This window comes from Anas platyrhynchos, chromosome 12 (genome assembly GCF_047663525.1).
Source record: "Anas platyrhynchos isolate ZD024472 breed Pekin duck chromosome 12, IASCAAS_PekinDuck_T2T, whole genome shotgun sequence".
Taxonomy (NCBI): Eukaryota; Metazoa; Chordata; class Aves; order Anseriformes; family Anatidae; genus Anas; species Anas platyrhynchos.
This window is the reverse complement of record NC_092598.1, coordinates 468,793-496,356: the sequence shown is the minus strand read 5'-3', so window position 1 is coordinate 496,356 and position 27,564 is coordinate 468,793. Positions and strand designations below refer to the sequence as shown.

At 49.3% G+C, this 27,564-nt stretch overlaps 1 protein-coding gene across 8 annotated transcripts in view; it reads left to right on the top strand.

Annotated features, from left to right (window-relative positions):
- Window positions 1-16,528, top strand: part of ZFHX3 (zinc finger homeobox 3) — a 166,019-nt gene extending 149,491 nt beyond the window's left edge. For all 8 annotated transcript variants that reach the window (XM_038185561.2, XM_027466394.3, XM_038185565.2 and 5 more), the window contains 2 exons: window positions 1,198-6,681; window positions 11,120-16,528. In XM_038185561.2, coding sequence (XP_038041489.2) covers window positions 1,198-6,681; window positions 11,120-12,696 — 7,061 coding nt within the window. In that variant the 3' untranslated portion in view covers window positions 12,697-16,528. The remainder of the gene's footprint in view (window positions 1-1,197; window positions 6,682-11,119) is intronic.
- The last annotated feature ends 11,036 nt before the right edge of the window (window positions 16,529-27,564 follow it).

The following is a 27,564-nucleotide window of genomic DNA, read 5'->3' as shown; positions in this document are numbered from 1 at the left end:
CAGAGCAGTCTTCCCTTACCTGCACCACAAACAGTGCCCCCGGTGTCTCTGCAGGGGGGCAGAGCTGATGAGCACAGCTCTCACACCATTGCAATTCACAAGGAAATTGTGGAAATTCTCCTTGCAAAGGAGAAGACCAGATGGGAGCAGCAAAAAAGAGACGTGGTAAGAGGGCTTAGAGAATTGGTAGAGAAACCACAAGGGTTGCTGCTGCTGGCCACAGACTGTACTAACACCTCTGCTGCCATCATAGCTCAAGTACGTACACTGGGGAGGTTTCAGCAGCTGCAGTGCTTATCCAGCCCAAACCTCCTCTGCCTTGTTCATTGCCATGCTGTGTTATGAAGGCATGGGTGTAAATCAATGGCTGTTTAGTCCTGGCTTTGTAGTGTGATGTGAGAACATCCCAAGAACGTCATTCTGCACGAGCATAAGTGTCTGATCTTAAACTCAGCAGGGAAACAATGTTGGTCTTCCTTCCATGCCCTTCTGGAAAGTCTGTAGGGAATGTGGTAACGAAGACAACCATTGCTTCCTTTCAGGCAGACAGCCCCTAGGCAGTGATGCTGGTGGGACAGCACTGGCATAGGCAGGAAAGGTAGTGCTTTACTGGACACTGGGATCCCCTCTTTGGCCTCCACCCTTACCACACTCTTCTGGCAGAACTGTGCTGTTAGGCCCCGGAAAAGCGGCAGTGCACTGAGTGCTTGTTCTTTCTTCTCCCTTCCTCCCTCAAACAACTTCCTTTGAACTGCTGCTAGCAGGACCTGAATTTCATTCCTGTTTTTAGCTTTGTTGGGACCAAGACTCAAATATTACGTTTGGTTGGAGAAATCTTGCTGGAAATTAGGCAGGATATCAAAGAAAAACAGCAAAGACAGATAGGTGGCTGGACAGCCTTTGCTTAAAAGGGAGAATTAAAGGTGAGAAATGTAGTAAGGGAATGTGTATGTGTGAATGATTCTCAGATACTCAAAGTGAACAAGAAAGTAAATTGTGTAGGTTTATGTAATGGGCCATGATGAGGGTTAATGGGCTGGTATTAAAATAAATGAGTGAAGGTAGAGGAGAAATGTTGGAAATACCTATTTGTCTTGCAGAGAGAAAAAAACTGACCTAGTTGGGGCAAAAATTGGTGTTGATCAGCCCTTGTGCACTGGTGTAATTTCCAGTTTTGTTGTGGTTTTGTTTTCACAGAGATCTCTGAGGACTCAGGAAAGAGCGTTTTGCCATCAGAAGGTGCTGAGCACAGCAGCGATCCCAAACCTGTTGCAGCTGATCAGAGCTCTGCCCGGGACGACTCCGGTTTCCTCTGCTGGAAGAAGGGGTGCAACCAGGTGTTCAAGAGCTCAGCAGCCCTGCAGACACATTTCAATGAAGTTCACGCAAAGCGGCCGCAGCTGCCAGTGTCTGATCGCCACGTCTACAAGTACCGTTGCAACCAGTGCAGCCTGGCATTCAAAACCATCGAGAAGCTGCAGCTCCACTCGCAGTACCATGTTATCCGAGCGGCCACCATGTGCTGCCTCTGCCAGCGCAGCTTCCGAACCTTCCAGGCCTTGAAGAAGCACTTGGAAACCAGCCATCTGGAGCTGAGTGAGGCTGACATTCAGCAGCTGTATGGTGGTCTTTTGGTCAACGGGGACCTTCTTGCTATGGGCGATCCTTCGCTTGCAGAAGACCACACTATAATAGTTGAGGAAGATAAGGAGGAAGAGAGCGACTTGGAAGATAAGCAGAGCCCAACAGGTAGTGATTCGGGGTCAGTACAAGAGGACTCTGGCTCAGAACCAAAACGAGCCTTACCCTTCAGGAAGGGCCCTAACTTCACTATGGAGAAATTCTTAGATCCATCTCGCCCTTACAAATGCACAGTCTGCAAGGAATCTTTCACGCAAAAGAACATTCTCCTGGTCCATTACAATTCAGTTTCTCATCTGCATAAACTGAAAAGAGCCCTCCAAGAGTCTGCTACTGGGCAGCCTGAACCTACTAGCAGCCCAGACAACAAACCCTTTAAGTGTAACACCTGTAACGTGGCCTACAGCCAGAGCTCTACCTTGGAGATCCACATGAGGTCTGTCCTGCACCAAACCAAGGCTCGCGCTGCCAAGCTAGAGGCAGCTGGGGGCAGTGGCAGTAGTAACGGAGCTGGCAATAGCAGCAGCAGCAGTCTCTCTTTGGGTTCATCCACACCAAGTCCAGTGAGCACTAACAACAATAACACTTTCACAACTACCAACACAAGTAATTCGGGCACAACTCCCATTCCCAGCCTGCTCAACCAGGTATCCAGCGACAGCTTGGGAATTGCTCCCATAGGTAACCCAGTTAGCACTAGTATCTCCTCCCCTTCTGAGCCCAAAGAGGTAAACCGAAAGAAGCTGGCAGACATGATTGCATCCAGGCAGCAGCAGCAGCAGCAGCAGCAGCAACAGCAACAGCAGCAGCAGCAGCAGCAGCAGCAACAGCAGCAGCAACAAGCTCAGACCTTGGCACAGGCCCAGGCTCAAGTCCAGGCGCACCTGCAACAAGAACTGCAGCAACAAGCTGCTCTCCTGCAATCTCAGCTATTCAACCCAGCACTTTTGCCGCACTTTCCAATGACCACTGAGACCCTTCTGCAGCTTCAACAACAGCAGCATCTTCTGTTTCCTTTCTACATCCCCAGTGCCGAGTTCCAGCTCAATCCAGAAGTCAGCTTGCCTGTCACCAGTGGTGCTCTAACACTGACTGGCACAGGTCCGAGTTTGCTGGAGGACCTGAAGGCCCAAGTTCAGCTCCCTCAGCAGAGCCATCCACAGCTCTTACAACAGCAGCAAGGTCAGCTGTCCTTGTCACAACCTCATGTCCTTATACAGCAGAGCCAGCACCCAGAGAAGAAGAATAAATCTGTAGTGAAGGAGAAAGAAAAAGAAACCCCACGGGAAAGGGAAAGTGCAGAGAGGGGAGACAATAATGCAGCATCTAAGGAGTCTTTGCCTGATAACTTAAAGCCCAAAGACAAGAAGGACTTTGTACCAGGCAGCAATTCAGAGCCCTCTTTACTGCCTCCACGTATTGCATCTGATGCAAGAGGGAATGCCACAAAAGCCTTGCTAGAAAATTTTGGCTTTGAGCTTGTCATTCAGTATAATGAAAACAAGCAGAAGGTGCAGAAGAAAAATGGGAAGACAGAGCAAGGTGAGAACTTGGAAAAGCTAGAGTGTGATACATGTGGCAAGTTCTTTTCAAATATCCTCATCCTGAAGAGCCACCAAGAGCATGTTCACCAACATTACTTTCCCTTTAAGCAGTTAGAGAGATTTGCCAAACAGTACAGAGAACACTATGACAAACTGTACCCGCTGCGGCCTCAGACCCCAGAGCCACCACCACCACCTCCACCGCCCCCACCTCCACTCCCTCCAGCACCTCCTCAGCCAGCTTCTACTCCTACCATTCCTACTTCTGCCCCACCAATTACCTCTCCTACGATTGCACCAGCCCAGCCATCTGTGCCACTCACTCAGCTCTCCATGCCAATGGAGCTCCCCATCTTTTCACCACTTATGATGCAAACCATGCCACTACAAACATTACCTGCTCAGCTGCCACCCCAGCTTGGTCCTGTAGACCCTCTGCCTGCAGACTTGGCCCAGTTATACCAGCATCAGCTCAACCCCAGCCTTCTCCAGCAGCAGCAGAACAAGAGGCCACGGACACGGATCACTGATGACCAGCTCAGAGTTCTTCGGCAGTATTTTGATATTAACAATTCCCCAAGTGAGGAACAGATCAAAGAGATGGCGGACAAATCTGGGTTACCCCAGAAAGTGATCAAGCACTGGTTTAGAAACACTCTTTTCAAAGAACGCCAGCGCAACAAGGATTCCCCGTACAATTTCAGTAATCCTCCCATTACCAGCCTGGAAGAGCTGAAGATCGACTCACGGCCTCCTTCTCCAGAACCTCAAAAGCAGGAGTACTGGGGAAGCAAGCGATCCTCCCGGACACGCTTTACTGACTACCAACTCAGAGTCCTGCAGGACTTCTTTGATGCCAATGCTTATCCAAAGGATGATGAATTTGAGCAGCTTTCTAACTTGCTGAACCTGCCAACACGTGTCATAGTGGTGTGGTTCCAGAATGCCCGTCAAAAGGCTAGGAAAAACTATGAGAATCAGGGAGAAGGCAAAGATGGAGAACGGCGGGAGCTCACAAATGACAGATACATTAGAACAAGCAACTTGAACTACCAATGTAAAAAGTGCAGCCTAGTTTTTCAGCGCATTTTTGATCTCATTAAACACCAGAAAAAGCTTTGTTACAAAGATGAGGATGAAGACGGACAGGATGATAGCCAGAATGAAGACTCTATGGATGCAATGGAGCTCTTGACTCCAACCAGTTCCTCCTGCAGCACACCAATGCCCTCACAAGCTTACAGCACACCTACATCTTCAGCTAATGCAACCTCCTCAGCTTTTCTGCAGCTCACAGCAGAGGCAGACGATTCCTCCACCTATAGCTCTAAAGTAGAAGCTACAGATGAGAAACCAAAGCAGTCTGAACCTCCAAGTACACAGCAAAACCAAACTCAAGAGAAGCAAGTGCAACCAAAGCAAGAGTCTCAGCAGCAACAGGACCAAGGAGAACAAAAGACAAATTCAGCACACCAAAAGATTTCACAGTTATCCTCCCCCTCTTCATTACAACAGCCACCTCCCCCTCCTCAGCCCCCTCAGTGTTCTTTGTCACAGTCGAGCCCAAGTCCATCTCAGCTGTCACATCTCTCCCTCAAACCCATCCACACATCCACCCCTCAACAGCTGGCAAACCTACCTCCTCAGCTAATCCCATACCAGTGTGACCAGTGTAAGCTGGCATTTCCTTCCTTTGAGCATTGGCAGGAGCATCAGCAGCTTCATTTTCTGAGTGCACAAAACCAGTTTATTCACCCCCCGTTCCTGGACAGAACGCTGGATATGCCTTTCATGCTTTTTGATCCCAGTAATCCACTACTTGCGAGCCAGCTGCTATCTGGTACATTACCACAGATTCCAGCAAGCTCCGCTACTTCTCCATCAACTCCAACATCCACAATGAACACACTGAAGAGAAAGCTGGAGGAAAAGGCCAGCGCAAGCCCTGGAGAAAATGACAGTGGGACTGGAGGAGAAGAACCTCAAAGGGATAAACGTCTAAGGACAACAATTACCCCAGAGCAGCTGGAAATTCTTTATCAGAAATACTTGCTAGACTCCAACCCAACACGGAAAATGTTGGATCACATTGCACATGAAGTGGGCTTGAAGAAACGTGTTGTGCAAGTTTGGTTTCAGAACACCCGTGCGCGGGAAAGGAAGGGACAGTTCAGAGCTGTAGGGCCTGCCCAAGCCCATAGACGTTGTCCATTCTGCAGGGCTCTCTTTAAAGCAAAGACAGCTCTTGAAGCTCACATCCGATCCCGCCACTGGCATGAGGCCAAGAGAGCCGGATACAACTTGACGCTGTCTGCTATGCTCTTAGATTGCGATGGGGGACTCCAGATGAAGGGAGACATCTTTGATGGAGCAAGCTTTTCCCACATGCCACCAACTAGTAGTGATGGTCAGAGTGTTCCTCTCTCCCCAGTGAACAAGAGCATGGAACTGTCACCTCGGACTCTGCTGAGTCCATCCTCCATCAAGGTGGAAGGGATAGAAGACTTTGAGAGTCCCTCCATGTCCTCGGTCAACCTGAGCTTTGACCAGACAAAGCTGGACAATGATGACTGCTCTTCTGTCAACACTGCAATCACAGACACTACAACAGGAGATGAAGGGAATGCAGACAACGATAGCGCAACAGGGATTGCAACTGAAACCAAATCTGCATCAGGACCCAGTGAAGGTCTCACAAAAGCTGCCATGATAGCAATGTCTGAATATGAAGATCGTCTGTCTTCTGGCCTGGTCAGCCCAGCTCCCAGCTTTTACAGCAAAGAGTACGATAATGAAGGTACTGTGGACTATAGTGAAACATCCAGCCTTGCAGATCCCTGCTCTCCCAGCCCTGGTGCAAGTGGTTCAGCCAGCAAGTCTGGGGAGAGTGGGGATCGGCCCGGACAGAAACGCTTTCGCACTCAGATGACTAATCTCCAGCTAAAAGTTCTTAAGTCGTGCTTTAATGACTACAGGACACCTACCATGCTGGAGTGTGAGGTCTTGGGCAATGACATTGGACTGCCAAAGAGAGTTGTTCAGGTCTGGTTCCAAAATGCTCGGGCAAAGGAGAAGAAGTCCAAACTCAGCATGGCCAAGCATTTTGGTATAAACCAAACAAGTTATGAGGGACCCAAAACAGAGTGCACTTTGTGTGGCATCAAGTACAGCGCTCGACTGTCTGTACGTGACCATATCTTCTCTCAACAGCATATCTCCAAAGTTAAAGAAACCATTGGAAGCCAGTTGGATAAGGAAAAGGAGTATTTTGACCCTGCTACTGTACGTCAGTTGATGGCTCAGCAGGAGCTGGACCGGATCAAAAAAGCCAATGAGGTTCTTGGTCTGGCAGCTCAACAGCAGGGCATGTTTGATAACACCCCTCTGCAAGCTCTTAACCTTCCTGCTGCGTACCCAGCACTACAGGGCATCCCTCCAGTCTTGCTCCCAGGCCTCAACAGCCCATCCTTACCAGGCTTCACTCCATCCAACACAGGTGGGTATGGATGTTATCACACTACCCAGAAACACAGCTTAACCTGATGCATCTTTAGCACAAGTGGACGTTCCCTTCAGAGTGACCAGTAATAGGATACTTGGCCCTTTAGTTAAGCATGTTTACGTGAGAGCAAATAGGCATCAGGTGTTTTATCTTTAATTCCTGAATTCATTTTTCTAGCAAAATCTGAAATACAGCAATGTTGCATATCTATGTTTTGCTAGCACAGACTTAAAATTCTGATGCACTTTCAAGGAAATGGAAAATAGAGGATTTATCAAATAGAACATGAAAAGGACTAATATACTGAATGCATTGTTCATTATATCTTTCCTTTTGATATTAAATTCAGTTTATGCAATGCCATCACAAGTTTTCAGTAATTCTGAACTGTTTCCAGGGAAAATGTAATGTGCCTGGTAGTAGTGGTGACAGAATCTGGAGCATCTTTATGTAATGCCCTTATAGTGAACTCCAGGACAAATCCTGATGGGGTGGTGGGTTGTTTTTGAGCTATGAGCTGGGAACTGTCTGAAAATACCTTCCCAACCAAAAACAGCGTAGTTGTAGGATAAATCTAATTTGTGTTTTAGTAGGATATTTCTTAACAATACTACATAACAGTGAAATTTGGCATAGTCCTTTGGATGGCCTAATTCCACATATTGGATGCTCTTTTCCCTTGTACCTGATGGCGGGCTGGAAAGCATACGATGTGTAGCAAATACTATCAGTAGAAGGTACTATTCAGTACACTAGACCTAGAAAAGTTGATTCAAGGATTATTTCACCCCTGCTGCATCTGTGGCATCCCAAGGATATGCTTTCATCTGAATTGCAACTCGTGACAGAGCTAATTGGTGTTCTCTAGCAGACCTGCTTTCAGTTGGCAGACTTCTCTGTTTACTTGATGATACCTGTTCAAGTTGCCTCTCACCAGGGCCACTCTGCATTTGCAAAGATATCCCAAGAACTGATTCTAGTGTCCTGTCTCAGCAACAGGCTGAGTCTGTCTCAGATGGAAAATGCCGTCGTGCCTGGTCCTGCTACAGCATATGCCAGTATGCACCTTTGTTTTCTATACTGCACTGATACTGCTGTAACACCATTAGGCTGTGTCCAGAAACAATAACTTTCTCTAAGTGTACTGAACTAATTGGCTAATGATAAGTTGTAATCCTTGGTATAAAGTATAAATATTATCTAAGCATCTTCCTGGCTTCTTATTCAGAAACTGGAGTGATAGCAGTCTTCAAAAAGACTTTCTGATGCTTTTTGTCAGCAGGCCATTTTGTAAGTTCTTTTTTCAACAGATAGAAGAACTGAGTGCTGATGCTGCCAGGTAACATGATAGTGTCATATTAATCGAATTGCCTCCTTCATTTGTCATGCAGGAGGTAAATCTTCGGATAAGCAAATCAAAATCTTAGTTAAAAAAAAATAGCTGGCTTGAGCAGTTAGGTGGAACTTGGAACAGATTATCTGACATTTGCAAGGGAGGCTGGTTGCAGAGTTGTTCGGTATAAATCACATCACTAGAACCTGAAGTTAGTATGTTGTTACAATGACATTGGGTATAATATCCTAAAGAGAGCATTAAAGACCCATGACTCAAGTCAGGCATCCTTCTATCCCCTGGGAAATGGCTCTGTTCACCTTTTTCTCCACAACTATTCATCTCTGAAGTATCTTCCACTGGCAAATGGACAAGAGTTGGGTTCTGGTCTTTCCAAATATGATCCATACTCTTGGAGTCAAGATCCTTCTCTCCCCTGGACCAGCATGGGGATTACATTGTAGTGTGGTTGCTGGTGTTCATGTCAGAAGCAGAAGAGATCAGAGTAAGTTTATCTAGAAAAGTTTTCTACTAGGAGTTAGGGCCTCTGCAAGGCTTTTTTGCATAGTTACAGAATTCTTTCCACCCCCACCCCACCCCGAGTAGATAAAATAGTTCCTGACAATGGGTGTAGGACAGTCCATTGTAATTAAGCCATCTTTAAAAACAGTTGCTGTGAGATACTCTTCTGTCTGGGGCTGCTGCCCATTCCTGCTCCCTGAGTGTAGTCTTAGGCATGTGCCTGATGGGGATCTTTGTGCCAGGACATTTTCATGCTATTTCTTTCCAACAGATCTTGGTTCAGTGGCCAGAAGTAAGCCAAAATGATTACTTTGGCAAATTACATTGTCAGCCTATCACAGATCAGCTCTATGCTCTTTACTTAGTACCCCAAGTTTATAACAAGATCTAAAATTACTTTTTTGTGCTTCAATATATATGTTGCCTTTATTTTTCTCCAGAGATCAGTATGTGTCTTGGGGAGATGGGGCTACATACTATGAATGTTGAGAGTAATCAGTGACTGCCTAGGCAGGACTAAGCTATTTAGAAAGTCAAACAGACTATTTGTGGCCTTTAGATAAAGCTCCAAAGGTCAGGCCATCTCAGCTCAAAGCCTGTCGAAACAGATAAGGCTGTGCATCCAGGAATGTTATGAATTAGCTGCTGCTCCTGTGCTTGAACCTCTCAGGGACTGTTCAACTAGGGAACATCAGTTTCAATGGCATCTATCCATAATATCCCCTTATCTGAAATCTATAAGGCTGCTGCGTCGAGGCTCACTTCATACCTTTACAAATCACTATTGTCTCAATACAGCATCAAGAGCAGTTGCAGGTCTCAGAAGGGCTTTGCTTCAGTCATCACTGAATTCTCCAGGGCTCTTATCCTGCCTCTTCCTCAAGCCCTGCTGCTCGCTTCCTTTACCAGGCTGTCCTCTGCAGAGCCACATCAGTTTTGTCCAGCTCTGCGTGCAGGTCTCCAAAGCCAGGGGGTGAATGCAACACCATAGCCAAATGAACTGTTTATACTAGGGTGTAGTGCAGCCAGGATTTGGAGACTGCTGTGCCCCACTTTGCTGCCAACTGCTACTCAAAATATGATGCTGCAAGAAGGTCGTTCCTTTGCTGTATTCTGAGCAGTACAAATTCAGTGACACCCATGGTTACTGAATGAGCTATATTCCAGGAAAGGAATGAAGTTTGATCTAAAGAGAACGAGCCCAGGGGACTGGGATAACTCCACTGTACAGGGGACAACAGCTAGAAAGTCTGGCTGAACTTACACAAGAAAGCCAGGTGCATTGTTTGTGTTGAGTAAGTTTCTTCAGGACATTTGCATCTGTTCAGCTGTCTGTGATACGTGGAGGTTTTCTCTCTTTGGTTTACAGAATCACAGAATAAATTAGGTTGAAAAGAACCTCTGGGGGTCACCTGGTCCAAACACCCTGCTCAGGCAGGGCCACCTAGAGCAGGTTGTGAATAACTGACTCATTTTCGAAAAGGCAGTATTTTCTGGTTTGCTGTCACCCTGCACCTGTGCATCACAAGAGAGACGTGTTTGGGCTGCCTTGCTTCCAGCCACATGAAGGGAAAGTGGGCACCCAGAGCGGCAGCTTGCCGGGGAAGCCCAGCTGCTTCTCCAGGAGCCACCTGGGTTCCCACACGCCAGCCCCCTGCCCCGGGTGCCTCCGCTCTCAGCACCAGCTCTCACCCAGCTGCCCTTCTCCAAAGCTCCTTCTACCCTTGAGCCACCTCAGGCTCCTCATCAGCCTTCCCACACATCCGCTTTGTTCCCTCACCAAATGCCCTCAGCTGCCCCAGCCCTGAGGTCACTCGGGTGTCCCTCTGCCATCTGCAGGGGGAAAACAGCCCCGTGGCTGCCGGCTGCTCTCGCCCTGAGCCGCGGGAGCTCCTCAGCAGCTCGCCACTGGTGGGTCATGGCAGATGTCTGTCCGTCTGTCCTCACCCGATAAGGGGCAGTGCAAGGATCTGGAGTACCGAGGGGCACATCAGGCTTTATCCATGGTAGCTCTTTGTAGGACATCTCCTTAGCCAGTGTTTTCCAACTAGAGAGCAGTCGATTTTGCCAAGCATTAGGAGCACACAGAAGTTGGCAGCTGCGGCTCTTCCCTGGGGAAGAGCAAGCTGATAAACTAGGAGAGAACAGGATGAGGAACACATCCCTTTTCTGCACCCCTCTGGCATTCCCCACCTTCCTCCTTTCCATTTCCCCTGCCCTACTCCTTCGCATACATGTTAAGTATTTTCATAATCCAGCACTAACTAGGTTATGTGAAATGGCAGATGGTAACACCACCTCACCCGAAGCAGCACGGGCAGCCGGCACTGCGTGGCCGTGGGTGACAGGGCTGACGGGCACCGGGGGGTGTGGGCATCCCCGTGCCCAGGGGAAGCGGGGCTGGTGCCCAGGTGCCCCAACGTGAGCCGTGCAGCACGGGGCTGGTGTCACTGTCCCTGCCACAGTCACTGGAGAAGGGCGTGCAGGGGCACTCGTGGGGTGTCCTGGGGTCACCCTGCTTCGTGCTTGCCACCTGCCCTGCACTGACTCCTCACCTCTCTCTCCTCCCTCTTGCAGCTTTAACTTCTCCCAAACCCAACCTGATGGGCCTACCCAGCACAAGCGTCCCTTCGCCCGGACTCCCCACCTCTGGATTACCAAATAAGCAGCCCCCGGCCGCTCTGAGCTCGCCCACTCCGGCACAAGCCACGGCGGCCGTGGCCCCGCAGCAGCCGCCGGCAACAACCCCACAGCCGCAGCAGCAGCAGCCGCCCCCGCCGCAGCGCAAGGAGAAGGAGAGCGAGAAGGCAAAAGAGAAGGAAAAGGCACCCAAGGGGAAGGGGGACCCCCTGCCGGGGCCCAAGAAGGAGAAGGGGGAGGCGCCGGCAGGTGCCCTCTCGGCCCCGCTGCCTGCCATGGAGTATGCGGTGGAGCCTGCCCAGCTGCAGGCACTGCAGGCCGCCCTGAATTCGGACCCCACCACCTTGCTGACGAGCCAGTTCCTGCCCTACTTCGTCCCCGGGTTTTCCCCCTACTACGCCCCGCAGATCCCTGGCGCCCTGCAGAGCGGGTACCTGCAGCCCATGTACGGGATGGAGGGGCTCTTCCCCTACAGCCCTGCACTGTCGCAGGCGCTGCTGGGGCTGTCCCCCGGCTCCCTGCTGCAGCAGTACCAGCAATACCAGCAGAGTCTGCAGGAGGCATTGCAGCAGCAGCAGCGGCAAGCGCAGCAGCAGCAGCAGCAGCAGCAGCAGCAGCAGAAAGCGCAGCAGCCCAAAGGAAGCCAAACCCCCGTCCCCACGGGGGCTGCCACCCCGGACAAAGACCCTGCCAAAGAACCCCCCAAGCAAGAAGAGCAGAAGAATGCACCCCGCGAGGTGTCCCCCCTCCTGCCCAAACCCCCAGAAGAGCCCGAAGCGGAAGGCAAGGGCGCGGACTCCCTCTGCGACCCCTTCATCGTCCCGAAGGTGCAGTACAAGCTGGTCTGCCGCAAGTGCCAGGCGGGCTTCGGCGACCAGGAGGCGGCCAGCGACCACCTGAAGTCCCTCTGCTTCTTCGGCCAGTCCATGGCGAACCTGCAAGAGATGGTGCTTCACGTGCCCACCGGCAGCGGCCAGGGCAGCGGCTCGTACCAGTGCGTGGCGTGCGAGAGCACGGTGTGTGGGGACGAAGCCCTCAGTCAGCATCTCGAGTCAGCCCCGCACAAACACCGAACAATCACAAGAGCAGCAAGAAACGCCAAAGAGCACCCCAGTCTATTACCTCACTCTGCCTGCCCCCCCGACCCCAGCACCGCATCTACCTCGCAGTCGGCCGCTCACTCAAACGACAGCCCCCCGCCCCCCCGGCCTCCCCCGGCTTCCCCCCACGCCTCCAGAAAGCCCTGGCCCCCGGCAGCCCCCCGCGCCCCGCCGGGGAAGCCGCCGCCGCCGCCTTTCCCTCCTCTCTCCTCATCTTCAACGGTTACCTCAAGTTCATGCAGCACCTCAGGGGTTCAGCCCTCGATGCCAACAGACGACTATTCGGAGGAGTCTGACACGGATCTTAGCCAAAAGTCAGATGGACCGGCGAGCCCGGCGGAGGGGCCCCGGGACCCCGGCTGCCCTAAGGACAGTGGTCTAGCTAGCGTAGGAATGGACACCTTCAGATTGTAAGCTTTGAAGATGAACAATGAAAATTTAAATAAAAAAGTTAATAACAAACCAATTTCAAAAATAGACTAACTGCAATTCCAAAGCTTCTAACCAAAAAAAGAAAAAAGAAAAAAGAAAAAGCGTGGGTTGTTTTCCCATATAACGATGCCGGTGGGTTTTACATTTCTTTTTTCCTTTCCTTTTAATAAAATAAAACTTAAAAAAAAAAAAAATCTGTTACATTTGTCCTTTCGAAGGTACTGTTGGTCTGGGAGACGAAAGCCCGTGCTGCCTCCTTACTGTCTTCGGAGCTTAAGCCCCTTGTATATTGCCCCTTTTCAATAACGCCCCACGTCGATAGCACAGCAGAGGCCGGCATGCACTGTATGGGAAAGCAGCCCACCTTGTTACAGTTTTAAATTTCTTGCTATCTTAGCATTCAGATACCAATGGCTTGCTAAAAGAAAAAAGAAATGTAATGTCTTTTTATTCTCAGGTCAATCGCTCACACTTTGTTCTGTTTTCAGAATCATTGTTTTATATATATATATATAATTTCTTTTGTTTGTTTTTGGGTTTTTTGTTTTGTTTCGTTTTCGTTCCAGAAAAGGTTGGGTTTTTTGTTTTTGTTTTCTTTTTTTTTTTTTTGTTCGTTTGTTTGTTTTTTTGTTAATTTAAAATGGGCAGAAAGTATTCAAGAGAAAATCAATGTGAACTGCTTTAGCTTTTCGGGGATTCTAAGGGTAGCTTTTCTGCTGAAGCCAATTTCAAGGGGAAAAGTTAAGCACTCCCACTTTTCAGAAAAAAATAAACCACAAAGAGTGTTGAGGACTCGGAGCTTAAAAAAATAAGTTTTAAAACAACTGACTTTCTGTATTTATGATAGATATGACCATTTTTGGTGTTGAGTAGATTGTTGCATTGGAAATGAACTGAAGCAGTATGGTAGATTTAAAAGAAAAAACCCTTTTGTGTACATTTAGCTTTTGTATGGTCCAGCTGACGGCTTCTCATTTGATGTTGTCTTGTTCATTCCTAGCCAGATAGATTGCAATCCATTGACTCGCCTAAGCTTTTCTCCCCTTTGTACCTTTACTCCCCGTTTTCCCCATCCTGTAATCTTCCACTTATGGTTGCTACCTTCATTTCTTAGAGGGTGGTTGCATAATTATTTTATAAAAACTAAAGAAAGAAGTTCAAAGGGTTTTGGGGGGTCAGTAGGATCCCTTGCAGAATATTTTTTGTTGGGGGTTTGAAACTTTTTAAGGCGTATACATACAATTTACCTATGTCTGTTACCCTTGTGCACTTATCTCTTTCTTATTTTCCATTTTTCCTTTTTTTTTTTTCCTCTTCTTTTCCTCATTTTGTAAATGCTTCAAAGACTCTGTTCCTAACTATAAGCATTTGTTTCTGTTTGTGTAATTAGGCTGCACTCTGTTCCTTCTTTTGAAAAAAAGAAAAAAAAAAGTTTTTGTTACATTTTTTTTCTCTAAAGAAAATTCATGCTTTAAATAAAATCCAAAGACATACCCTTTCACCACTGGTGCAGAATGAGCAAAAAGGATTCTTTTTACTTGAGAATTTGTTTCTGATTTAAACAAACAAGTCTAAGTTTAAATAAAGAATAAAAAAAGTACCCAGGTTGTTATCTGTGCTTCTTCTGCAAGCAGAGAGACAACTCTTAATGAAAATCCAGCATACCAAAAGGCAGGTTTCAGTTCTGAAGTTGTGTCCCTGTGCTAGGCAGCCTGAGCAGTGAGTGCCCAGAGACGCAGCTAGCGATGCACAGAAAGAGGCTCTCTGTGAGGCGTTTGTGCTTACGTTGATCTCTGTGCTCCTGTTTGTGGAAAACACGCCGACATACACGCACACACGCACGCACGCACTCACACGTCTTTTGTGGTCTGGACTTTGAAAGGAAAACTTTGTGCTGCTAAAATGTAGATTCTGGAGACAAATAGATGCTTGCTTTCACTTCCGTAGCCAAATGTCAACAGAAACGGTCTCCTTTCCCCCCCGTTTCCTCTTCCCCGAAAGTGTGAGAGCCTTCTCCCTGTCATCCTCATCCTCCTCCTGCTTCAAAGGGAACTTCGAAGACTGTGAACGCAGGTTCCTCCCGCCGCCTTCGGGCTTCTCCTCCCAGGGCTGAAGCCGCTCATCGACTCTGCAAGAGACTGGAGCATCCTGAGAGACGAACGTGGGTTTCATTTTTTAGCGGGACTCTTTTATTTTTACAGATTTTTGGTTTTAGTTTGATGAAAGACTAGATCCTGAACTGTTGTACATATTTCTAACTAGGCTAATGCACAGTGCAAATTCCTTTTTTAATTGTTTTTTAAGTAGACGATACTAAAGAGAGTACCATCTAATATTCCTACCAGTATCCAGTTGTAGCATAAGGTGTCAAAAATGAAAACAAGTACACAAAATGCGTTTGCTGTTTTAACAAACTGTTTTCTTTTAACAAAAGTTCTTGTATTTCTCCCCGTGTTTGAGATGAACATTTTTTAAATTCTAAAGTTGTACAGTTTTGTTTTTCCATTATTTTATCTTGTTTGTAATTCTATGAAATATATATATATATATATTTTTTGCCATTTAACTGTTGTATGTTACTCTGTCTGTATCATATAGAAATTTTTCTGTTTGTTCTGTTTTTTGATTATGTGATACAAGTTAACAATTTAACACTAGCTTTATCTGTCAAATTCTGCGAGGTCTCTTTGAAATCCTTTTGTTTTGTTGGTTTTGTTTTGTTTTTGTTTTTTTAATTATATTGCTTGGTCATAGTGCAATTTCCCTCTCCTTCTTCCCCCTCCTCCTTCCCACCCACTAAAAGGTTTTATAAATTCATTTCCTTGTATTTTTTGTAAATGTTTCTAGAGACTTCCAGTGCGAGGTTGCCTCCTCCTCTCGCAGTCCCCGCGCTATGGGGTGGGATGGCCGCGGGATGCGCCGTTCCCGGCTGCCCGAGGCCGACGGCTGGGACTGGACGCCCCCCGCCCGGCGGCCCCATGGGACCCCGCGTCCCAGCCCCGCGCCCGCAGAGCCACGGTGGGAGCAGGGGCGGCCCCGCGGGGCCTTTTTGAGATCTGCCCTTGTCAGCTAAGGTCGGAAGGCCAGGGGCCGGGCAGAGCGGGGCAAGCAGGGCATGAGGAAAAGATTTTAAACTTAGCATTGAGCGGGTTTCTGTTTTATTTTTAATAAAAAGCTTTTTTAAGTGGTGAAGATGGCCAAAGTTTCATACAACTGAGAATAAAGTAAGGCGTAAGGCGTGTTGGGGCCACCCGCGCCCGCTGGGCAGGCGGGGCGGGAGCTGGCGAGGGAGGCACCGGCACGGCCAGCACACTCGGTGTTCGTGGAAATATATTTTGCTTTAGAAAAAAAAAAAAAAAACTTTTAAATAGAAGCAGAAATTGGGTTGGTTGGTTGGTTGGTTGGTTGGCTGGTTGGTTGGTTGGTTGGTTGGTTTATTGGCGCTGAGATACTGCCCACTGTGAATCACAAAGCTTTGACTATTTTTTTTGTTTTTATTTCTGGGGGGCGAGTTTGGGTAGAACAGAAAGCATAAATGAGGTGAAGAGGGATATGAACAGCCTTTGCAATGTACAAAAAATAGAGCAAGTGAAACCAAAAATGATGTTCTTGGTGTTTTTCTATAATGTAGTCTTGTTAGCTTTTTTTGTTACTGTAACAATGCTGATCTCGAACTGTACCAAAATACATGGAGACTAACAGAAACAGAAACCACATGGAACTTTCAAAACTTTAAAAAGATTTGTCACAAAAGACTTTGTTGTCATAGTTGAGTTGACTGTAGATGGTAATTGAATATACTCCTTTGGAAATATTTCATCACGTATGTTTCCTGCTCATTGTGATACATTAAAAAAAAAAAAAAAAAAATGAGCAAAAGCTCTCGTCTCCAATGTCCCCGCTTGTGCGGTGCAGGGTCTGCGTCGGGTGGGTGAGCGGCGCGCGGCACGGCGGGACTCGTGCGTCCACCTGAGGCCGCGCACCCACGCCGACAGGCGGGTGCTCGCACGGAGCCGCGTGTACGTGTGCACAAGCCCTCGTGCCGTGCCGGTACATGCACAGGCACACGCGCATCCGCTTTCTCCCCGAAGCACCTGGGTGTCCGAGGGCCCGCCAGTGTGGAAGTGCTTGGGCTGATGCTGTGAATTAATGCGAACGTGGAAGTAATGAGCCAAATAGCGCAATTCATATTATGGCTTTGGGATGCATTGTGTATGAAAAAGACATTATAAGTGCATTCAATTTTACTAAATGATTGTGTAAGAATTCTGGGCATACTGCTGTAATTAATGGTTAAAGGGAAAGCATGATGCCCGTAGGAGTTGAGGTCATCTTGAAACCTGTAGACTAGAAGTGAACTAGAATCACCATCTGTCTTCTACCGATTAAACCAAAAGGAGACGAAGGTAAGAAAGGTGAGTAGCTGATTCACTGCTCCTACCTTTGCTTGTGGTACCTCTATCTCCAGAGCAGAGCTTGAGCAGGGACAAACACTTTTGAAACTGCCGACTGTTAAAAGCACATTTCTTTTACCAAAATTTGCCCCTTGCAGCAGAAAATGTTTGAAATTCATTAGTAAGGGCCACATCCAAGAGAGAGCCTCAGGGGCTACCATTCATCTCTAATTTATAACTGCAGCAATAAATAATTAAAAAAAAAAAAAAAAAAAAAAAAAACAGGTGGGATGAGAAGTGTGTTTAGTGTGGGTGTCCTTGGATGGTCTGCTGCTGCCTTCGCAGCGAGGGGCTTCCTCTGCCTGGGGGAGCGGGAGCCCGGAGCTGCAGAGTGCAGCTCAGCCAGAGCAAGGAGGTTGCAGGGAGGAAATCTTGCAGCTAGTGAGGACATGGGGGTGTTCTTTAATTAATGAGGTCAGCACATTGACTTGCAAGCCACTAAGTTCAATAATAGGGTTGCTGATGCGCCTTCATGAAAAAGAAAATGAAAAAAAAAAAAAAAAGAGATTCAGGCACCAAAAATACATGAATTATGAAATAAAGCAGGTCAAAATTGCCAAGCCCCCAATGACTCCTAGCAGTACAGTCTAACCTAACCAAGACATCCAGGACTTAGCCCAAGCACGCAGCCCTGGGAGCAGGAGGTGCCGCTCCTCCAGGCTCTGAGAGAGCAAGAGCAAGTGCACTCGAATGCGCCCTTCAGCTCAGCACCCCAAAGCCATCAACAGCAACAAAATCATACTGACTGTGTAGTGCGCAGCCTTTGGGGCTTTTGTAGCTTTGTGTAATGGCTCAATGTTGCTTGCACATTTTTCCTTGTCAAATAATTTCCATTCAGAAGGTCTATAGAAGAGCTTGGCTGGGTTTTCCACTAGTAAGTGCGCAGGGCTCTTTGAGGATAGCCTACGTTTCTGGCACATGGAGCTGCAGTATTTCAGGAGACACAGTCTGGCAGGCTACGTATCTATTCCACAAATCAAGTTATGAAGTGTGCATATTTGTTAGCTAGCTTCATATTTGTTAAAAAAAAAAAAAAAAAAAAAAAACTTCTGAACAAAACCTAAGCATGTTTTGGGAAGAGCAGGTCTGGTGTGGTACAGCCAGGCTGAATTTATTGGGATTTATCGCCTGGCTCAGAGCCCAGGTACAAAAGCATTGAGCCCAGGCATTTAGCAGTGATATGGCTGCAAACCAACAACTTCAAAGAGCAGACACTGAGCAGAGGGGGGTGTTCAGGTGCAGAGGTTCCTCCTCTTCCCCCCTGCCCGAGGGAAGGCCAAGCCCCCTGACTCAGCCACAGTTTCCCATCCCTGCAGGCAGCAGCCAAGCCACTGGCACAGGGCCTGCTCCTCCCTGCCACCGGGCTGCCTGCTCCTGTCCCAGGCTTGGGTATTGCATTTCCCCTCTGCTGTGAGGTGGGGATCTGGATGGCCTCCCGGCTGATTTGTTGTGGGGTTTTTGTTTTGTTGCTGTTGTTTTCTAATGGAAAAAATCCATTCTGCATTTTCTACAAACAGATGGGACTGCAGCAGGAACGGGGTCACCAGCACTACCCTTCCACTGGTGTTTGCACTGTACCGCGTTAATGACTTCAGTGTTGTACAGAGACCTGCAGTTTTGTAAGTTTATTATGTAACATTGCTATTTATTCCTAGGTTGAATTCCAGTTAAAAACAGCTATGCTTGAGAGTGCATCTCTCTAATGCTCAGAAAGGTGTAAATGGCTAGTAGCTGCACAAGCCGCAAACTAAAAACCACTGCGAGTGCCTATCTGTTTAGAGTAGTGCATCAGCTGAAATTGTGCAAACCTCTGACAGAAATAAAAAGGTTTTTCCATGCTGTGATTCTGGTAAGAGGAGACTGGGAGTGATTTTTTTTAATAACCTTTCACTGCCATCACCTTAAAGACAAGAAAGAGACTTAGCTCTTTCTAGTACACTAAAACAGGCCCAAAGAAAAATAATAATAATAAAAGCAGAACAATGATCACTTGTGTGCTCAAGACAAAAATATTGCAGATGTGTTTTGAGCAGAGTTGCTGTCTGGAGGATGCTTCCACCTTCCAGTACAGCTTGCAGTTTGCTGTTGTTCACAGAGGAGAAGAGGGGACTTTGCCATCTGTACAGGGCTCAGCTGTGCTGGGGAAGTGGCCCAGGCAGTCCCCACCATGGACCCAGGCTCCAGGTGAGGCAGCAAGGACAAAGCTCAGTGCCACCAAGTGACAGAAGGGCTGCATTTGTAGATGTGTCTTGGACACAAAGAGGCTGATCCCAGGGACTCAAGCAAGACCAAAAGAAACCCCCAAACCCTGCAAACTCCCAGCGAGACCATGAGGAAGTGCCTGCCCTTCTGCCTTTGCTGCAGGAGCCCGGTGCATCACAGGAGTATGGGGGGGGGAGGAGGACACGGATGGACAGAGAGGGACTGGCCCTGCAGCCCTCACTGTCGCAGCAGCCCACGAACAGCATGGACACCCCCTGTCTCTCCCAAGAGCAGCAGATCTGGCCATGTCACTTCTGCAGCCAGGTCCCTGCCGAACTGAGCAGGGTCCTGCATTAACCTCTTTGCTAAATGACATGTGAAGTCTGCTAGGAAAGCTGGCTTGTCTAATGCAGACAGATGCTCTGAGAAACTGCCACCAGGCTCAGGCTGTGCCAGCAGTGGTGAAGGGTTAACTCCATCAGTACTTAAACTACAAATGTGGAGCCCATTCTCTCCTCCAAGCTCGTTAACAATGTACACCTGATGATCTAAAGCACTAGAGAGTCATTTTAATTAACGCTCTGCCAGAGGGGATGTGGTGAAGACACTGATTTCACTCCAATGACTTTCTATTTTGGTATATTGCAGAATCGGTGCATTACTTCCCCAGGCTGATGCGGTGAGCTAATCTGACGGCTGCACGGGCTCTCCCGGGGCAGCTCAGTGCCGAGGTGCTGCCACCATCCCTGGCCGAGGACGTGGCTCCCCGCCAGGCTGCACAGCACTGGCCCCAGCGGCTCATCCCTGCTGTATCCATGCTTGGTCCCTGGTGGGACAAGGCCGCCCTCCCCTGCCACCAGTGGGGCGCGGGCACAGCACAGAAACTAGAGGCAAAGCCTGGGCTGGGGGCACCCGGCTGTGCCCCCGTCTCCGCTGGCCACAGGCAGATGCAGCCCCCCCGAGGGAGCCCAAGCTGTGGAGGAGCTGCTGCCAGCGGAGCTCCAGCTCTCCCGCGGCCTCTGCTGTGATGGAAGAGAGACTTCACACTGCGCCCCAGAGAAAAGATAGCGGTACCTATAAATGGTATTGTGCTGTTGGTTAGATGGTAGCATGATGTTACTTAATTAATGTTTTAATACCCTAGGCATCTTCTGTGCCGTATAATTCATATCGATTCAGCTGTGAGCATGTTCAGTTAAAAAGACTCTCTTTCCTAAGCAAACTTTCAATTATATTGAATTGTCACAGCAAAAAAGGGCCTTTTCTCAGCATGGGGGAAGGGATTCACTACCAAACTGCTGCCGGCCTGGCCAGGCACACACGTGCACAAGCCCACACAGTCATGCACTCAGTGCACACCTCCCAGCCCCCTGAGCCACCAGTGCCAACTCCAGCACTGCAACACTGCCAGACGTCACCATGCCCAGTCAGCCGTGGCAATGGGGTTCCCTCCAGCCTGTGTCCAGGCAAAGCAGCCTGTCCTCTCCAGCTGCTGCTGGGCCCTGGGGAGGTCAGTCCCAGCCCTGTGCCAGAGCCTGCCACCAGCGTGGGTACGCACTCCTCTGGGATGGGGCCAGGCGAGCGCCTTGATACACAGCCACCCCTGCCAGTGCCATGGAAGCAAAATCACCAGCACCTAGCAAAGCAGTGCTTGGAGGTGCTGGCGACTTTTTAAAAAGATCTAAGTTTGCTTTCAGCAATGGAAGAATATCTTGTTATTGTGGAAAATGTCCCTGAGAGCAGAGAGACATGGCACAATGACTCGGCCACGTGTGTCCTGGCAGCTTTGTCACCAGCCCCAGCCACAATCACAGCCTGCCAGCCCCACTGAGCTCATCGTGCCCGGAATGGGGGACATGCAGGCTGCTCCCCAAACAGGCCATCCTTCTACTAGGGAGCTTTATTAAAGACTTCTATGTAGTTTTGTAAGTAACAAGGAAAAGATAAAAATTCTGTATTTTCATTACTCCTTATTTTGACAGTCCGCTGAACAAAAACACAAAGCGCATCTCCTGCTGCCCCTTGCTCCCTGGCTCTGCCTCCTTCTCCCATGGAGTTCAAATTAAAGAAGGCGAAAATTGAAGCTGTTGTACGCAAGGCGATTGCAACATGCATATTTGATTTTTATGATGGATCTAAATTGCTGAATAAGGCCGTGGAACAAAGGGAGACTGCGGCTTCCTGCCCATCACAGACAGGCAGCCACTGCAGAACAAAAGCGCCAGCCATTAGGGGCTCAGCAGGGAGACACATTATATAAATGACTTTGTTTCTCTGCCCCTTCCCCCCCACGGGGTGCTCCGATTGGAGCTGGGGGGCTCCTGATTTGCACAACCCGGGGAGAGCATGCGGCTGGTGCGGAGCCGCAGCCATGACCCAGCGCGCTGCGGGGGGCCCAGCGCCCTCAGCCGCCCCCGCCCTGGGTGAGCCAGCCATGGCCATGGCCTGCCTTCCCTCTCCTCTGGCAGCTTGCTGCAAATTCCATGTCCCTCCTGCTGCCGGGGCCATGGGTGTCAGTGCTGGCATCCCCAAGGCCACACCGTGCTCCGGGTTGTGGGACAGCTGTGGCCGTGTGGGAGCCCCCGGCAGTGTGGCAGCCCTGGTGCCACGCCACGAGGACCCCCTCGTGCCTTGGGTGGCACGTTGGCGGGTGACGCCTGGGCACTGGTGCTGTGTGGCCCTGAGTGAGGGCCAGGCCAGGCAGCTGTAGTGGTTCCATGGTGGTTCCGGCATGGCGCAGTGGCGAGGCACGCAGAGGGACAGCCCGCACCCCAGGACAGGGCATGCGGGCCCTGCTGGGCGAGGGGACGAGGCTGCCCCAGTGGCAGAGGCAGGCCATGCACCCAGCCAGGGCCGCTGCTCTGACCCCGCGCTCACAGAAAATGCCTCCCATGCTCAGTACAAGGCACTGGCGAGGGAGGCGTCGGGCGGAAGATCTGCGACTTCTCAGTCTGCAGCGGAAGGCGCTTGACAGGGAGGGCTCTGGTTAGGCTCAGGGAGAGGGCTTCCCACCGCTTCCTTGGAGCTGCCGGGAGAGGCAGGCTGCAGGGAGCTGGTGGGCTCCTTGGCAAGGGCGGCAGAGGAGCACCATGAGGCCATTCCTGCCGGACTTGCTGGAGAGAAAACACCAGAAACTATGCTCAGAAAATCAGCTGCCAGCTTGCAGTGTTTTCTGCCCAAAGCAAATCAGTATTTTCCTCTCTGAGCGGCGTGCAGCCTCCGTGCATAGCGACCCCCAAGAAAAGCCCTCGCTGAGTGCAGGTCCCCTCCGGCCATGCTGGTGCCCCAGCGGGCAGCACGGGGCTGGCAGTCCCTGCGGCCTCCCAGGCCTCCTCCTGGGGCTCCGCTCCTGGCGCAGGCACCGTCCACACGAGGGAGGTTCTGCTTCCCAGGGCGGCCGAGGGGTGAGCAGGCGGCACAGGGCAGAGGAGGAAGAGGGAGACGGCTCAGTTGTGCTGAGCACAGCAGAGAGAAGAGGGAGCTGCTGCTGCAGACACAGGGCTCTGTGTCCCAGCCTGACACATGTCGGTGGTCGGGGGGACCAGCAAGAGTCCTTGGAGCTGTGCCTGAGTGATGTGCGTTGACAAGAAACTCTCATGCCCCCGGCACTCCTGAGGCCTGTCCATGTCCCACTGTGCCAGCCAGGCACCGGTGCAAGGATGGGGCAGGATGCTGCCCTTCCGTGCCTGTCTCAGCCCTGAAGCATGAGCACAGGGATGCCCAAGGAGGGTCCAGGATTCAGCCTGTGTATTACGGCCACAGCTGTGTGAAATGCCTTCCATTCACCACGCTGGACCTGAAGGGTTGCTGCAAAGAGTTCCCTGAGCCCTGTGGACACAACAAGGCTGGTCCACGTCGTGTTGGTGCCCAGGAGGGCTCAGGAACCAGCACCATCCCGCTTCAGGGGAGGCTCAGGGCTGGGCTGGCTGTGGCCCTCATCTGGCTGTGTGAGCACTGTGCTGCAGGGTGCTGGAGGGCTGCTCAAACTCATCAGCTCCTGCTGCAGATGTGACACACTGCTGGAGGAAAGAAAACAACTGGCCAGACCAAACACGTGCTTTCCTTCTCTAATGCATCCTCTCCTTGTTCCCACGTCCACTGCCCATCATCCCCCCTCTGAGCTGCACCAGGGAATTGCATGCTTTGGTAACAGCATCCTAATGGATTTCCCCTATTCCCATCCCCACCCCCATGCTTCCAGAGAGGGGAATGAAGGCGTGAATTCAGATGTGAGCGCTGCCGGTGGCCTCCTGGTGCTGCTGCCAGGGTGCAGCTCTTCGCACACACCACAGACCTCGGCACCCTGCCCTTTTGCAGCACCGCTCCCCACCAGCTGCTGCAGAGATGTGGCCGGTGGGGCTCTTGCCTTGTTTTTGCTGGGAGAACATCGGCAGTACTTGCACCAAGAGGGCATGGGAGGCTTGGGGAGGTTTTCCTGAGTAAAATCCTGGGCTGGCTGGGGAGGAGATAGGAATATCCCTGCACAGAGGGAGCAGAGGGTGTGGCTGCAGGGAAGTCTGCTTAGAGACTGGGAGAAAGCTGGGGGCAACTTGAAAGCCAGAGGGGACGGGGAGCACTGCAGGTGGCATTGCTATGGACTGCTGCATGTGTTTAGCTTTTTAAAGTTTGATTTCCATGACCTTTTTGGCTGCTGGCCGATGTTCCTCCAGTGCCACTCCCAGCACTGGGTCAGGTTGTGCTTTCCCTGCTAAGGAGCTAAACTGAGATGCTGTGTGTAAGAAATGGGAAGTGACAAGATATGACCGAAGCATTGGAAATCAATCCAAACTAAATGTGCTTCTTAACTATAAGTGAACAGTTGAAAACAATCCTCTTTTATAGCCATGGAGATAAATACTCTGTTTTTATTAGGAAAAAATTGCTTTGGACTGAATAAAGTCGTTTGATTAACAAGTCAAAGCAGATGGTTTATTGATGTTTCAGAAAGGAGTTTACAAGGTCTAGTGAAAAAAGAGACCCAGCTCTGAATTAACAAATTACCCTGGTATATGGGACATTGACAGTTCACAGCTAATAGATTTATGGGCTACTGCTGGGTGTTTCATCCCCATTTGGTTTATTATGATAAAATATTGGGGCAGGAGTAACCTATAGCCTCATTGCAATATACTGTATCGACCCCTGACCCTGAGAACCTGACAGCAAACCTATATATTAGATTCTTAATTTGTCTTAATCTAACAGGATCAGCTTCCGTGCTGTAATTATTTTCCAAAGGCAATTGTGGGAGTGTGGGGGTGTAAGAGATGCAGGTGAAGGTGGATCACTTTGTCTATTGCACTGGACATACAGTTAAACTGCTGAAGACCTGAGAGATCACTGAAGGAACAAGACAGAGCATCAATGTCCCATGAAGCAGGACATGACATTGAGAAATAATATAATTCTCAGGTGCAGTAAATCACTCTCATAAAAAAAAAATACCATGAGGCTCTAAAATACCATGAGGTACTAGCAGCACAGTCTGGAAATGTGCACAGACCTTTACTGGAAACACAAGGACTTGAAGAACTGGTGCAGAAGAGTAGGGCCTTCTTCTGGATGCTATCACAGTGGCTTTGCATCCCCTTGCCCCCTCCATGGCTTTCCAGAGACCAGTGCTGTCCTGCAGGCAAGTTTGAGTCTATGGTGGCTGAGCCTTTACGTCTGGTATTTTGGGATTAAAATGCACTCATTGCATGCTTCGGTGTGAGTAGTGGTGTGTTAGCTAACAGCTTAGGCATGTGTGCTGCCCTCCTTTACACTTTGGGACTAACCCAGTGGCTGTATCTCCAGCCCAGTCTCAGTGCTTGGGGCTGTCAGATCAGGCCGGCTGCTGGTCAAGGAGAGCTCGTTCCTGTGGCTAAGTCCAGGCAACAGCTACCGACGCCCAAGAATACATTCAGTTTTCAAGCAACCCTCCCCACTCTTAGGGCCACAGCACACCATTATAATCGTGTGCTGTGTCCACCCACACTGCAGAAGGCCCTGCCTGCCGCTCTGTAGCAGGGTCAGGTATGTGAAGGGGTGCCAGGCCCTGCCAGCCAAAGCACAAAGATGAGAAGCAGGAGGAAGGTCTCCAAGCTCTGCTATATTTGCTGAAGCAATTAGTCTTGAGGACTTGATATAAAACACTTAAGTCCTGCTCTTGATTCCCTGTGCTTGCCTGCACACGGCACCTGCTGCAAGAGCATTCTCACCTTGCTGCCTCTGCAGTGGCTGCTCAAGCAGGTGAGGTGGTATGGGCATTCTGCAGCTCAGGGCTTGCAATTTTTTGTAAAAAAGGCATGCTTTGGCTGGTGCCATTTGCACTGTACTGGCCCTCCCGGTCCTGTCCTGCCTCCAATGAGCTGAGCAGTAACAGGGCCAAGGGGGGCTGCCCAGCAGAGCTCATGGGGCTGTGGTAATCCTTACCTGTCCCCCGCTCTGCTAAGCAATATCTGCATGCGTCTGAAGATGACATGGTGATAAATGGGGCACAAATGCATCTTTTATTGCTTCTACCACACGCTTGCGTTTGCTCTCTCTCTCTCTTTTTTTTAAGGGACTGTCGGACTGCTGGATACAGGAATTCATATGATTTGTTCTGCAGCCATTTCTCCTTTCTCGCCTGTAATAGGATCTGCAGAAATAATTTAAAGAGCTGAAGGTAATTTAGTGTCTTCTTTACGTCTCTCCCCACACTTCCTATGAGTTCACCAGGTACCCTCTAGATGAACTAATCCTACTGTAAAATATTATTTCTAGGCTTTATTCATCTAATTTATTAACTGTCTGCAGCTTTATTTACCAGGTTCTGGATTAACTCTGAGACCAGTTACTACTCAGAGCTGCTGCTTGCTGTCTTTCATTCTGTTTATCTTTTCTTTGTAGAGGAGGGGCTCAAACATATACAAACTGTCCTGAGGTTTAGCAGATATTCCAGGGAATCACAGGGCTGCATCTCATCTTCTCTAGTAATTAGTTACTGTCTCACACCTCACAGGAATCACAGCAAACTTTCTTCTTTATTCCACTGCTCCCCAGAAAGCAGAAGGAAACTGACAAGATCACTTCAATGTTTGAAATTACAACTTTCAATCTCACCCCAAACACAGCTCAGCTCATGCTCAGCTCACAGCACGAGGGCTCACTGCCCTCAGCAGCAACCTCTCTGCTGGCACCCCATGGAATGCAGTGGAAGCCAGACCCATGACAGGGACCCTACATGCCGCCAATACGCAAGCAACAGTCAAACCTGGAGGAAAAAATATCTCCTTGCATTGATATAAAATAACAGTATGCTGTCAGAAACAAACCATTTAACTTTATTACATTTGGGGAGTTGTTTTACATTTATTTCTTTTTCATTTTTTTCTTCTTCTTTAATTTTCAGAGAGTTGTACCACTGAAACATAAGTGCTGTTGTTACTACCGTTACAGTGGTTAACACGGTAGTGTAATTCTAAAATCCTGACTGTATTAGCTTATCCTCACTATTATTCTGTTCTGTTACTTCACGAGTTGCATGTTGTCTGTCTGTGATTTACTGCATATTTCTCATATAAATTGCTTTAATGGGCCCTTTGTCTGGGCTACATTGCATGGCAGACAGCACTATAAGGTGTCTTACAAACAAGTTATAGAAAAGATTAAAAAGACTACAAACTATTGTGTGTGAGCTGAGGGATCGCTCCTCTTGTTATGGTGCAGACATGCAAGGAGCACAGTTAAGGGCTGCGCGTACAGTCTTGACTTCATAGCATTTCTCATCGTGAGTGTTCAGCTGTGGAGCTCTGCTATTTTCGTAATGAAGTATTTTCTAATGGAGTTTGAGGGGATGTCTGGAAACATCCTGGAGCACTAGGGGTAGATGGATGGGATGGGGGGAGAAGTGCTCAAAGCATGCCCCCTCCTGACCTGGCCTAAGTGCTCCCTTGCACTACCCACCTGCGGACTCACTGCTCTTCTGGCCACCACCTGGGACCAGCCTCCCATGCCTTGCAGTGCTGCGTGTTTCCAGCTATGGGCCCACGTGTTGCGGTCCATACGTGTGAAGCTGTTGCAGCTGTGAGCACATGCCACAAATGAGCTCCACCAACCTGTTATGCCTCAGTGAGGGCACCCTGTGGCAGTGGAGTCATGCACTGTGTGGCGAATAGCCAGCACTGTGCATGGGCAGATTACTGCTGGCACGTGGAACTGTGTCACCAGC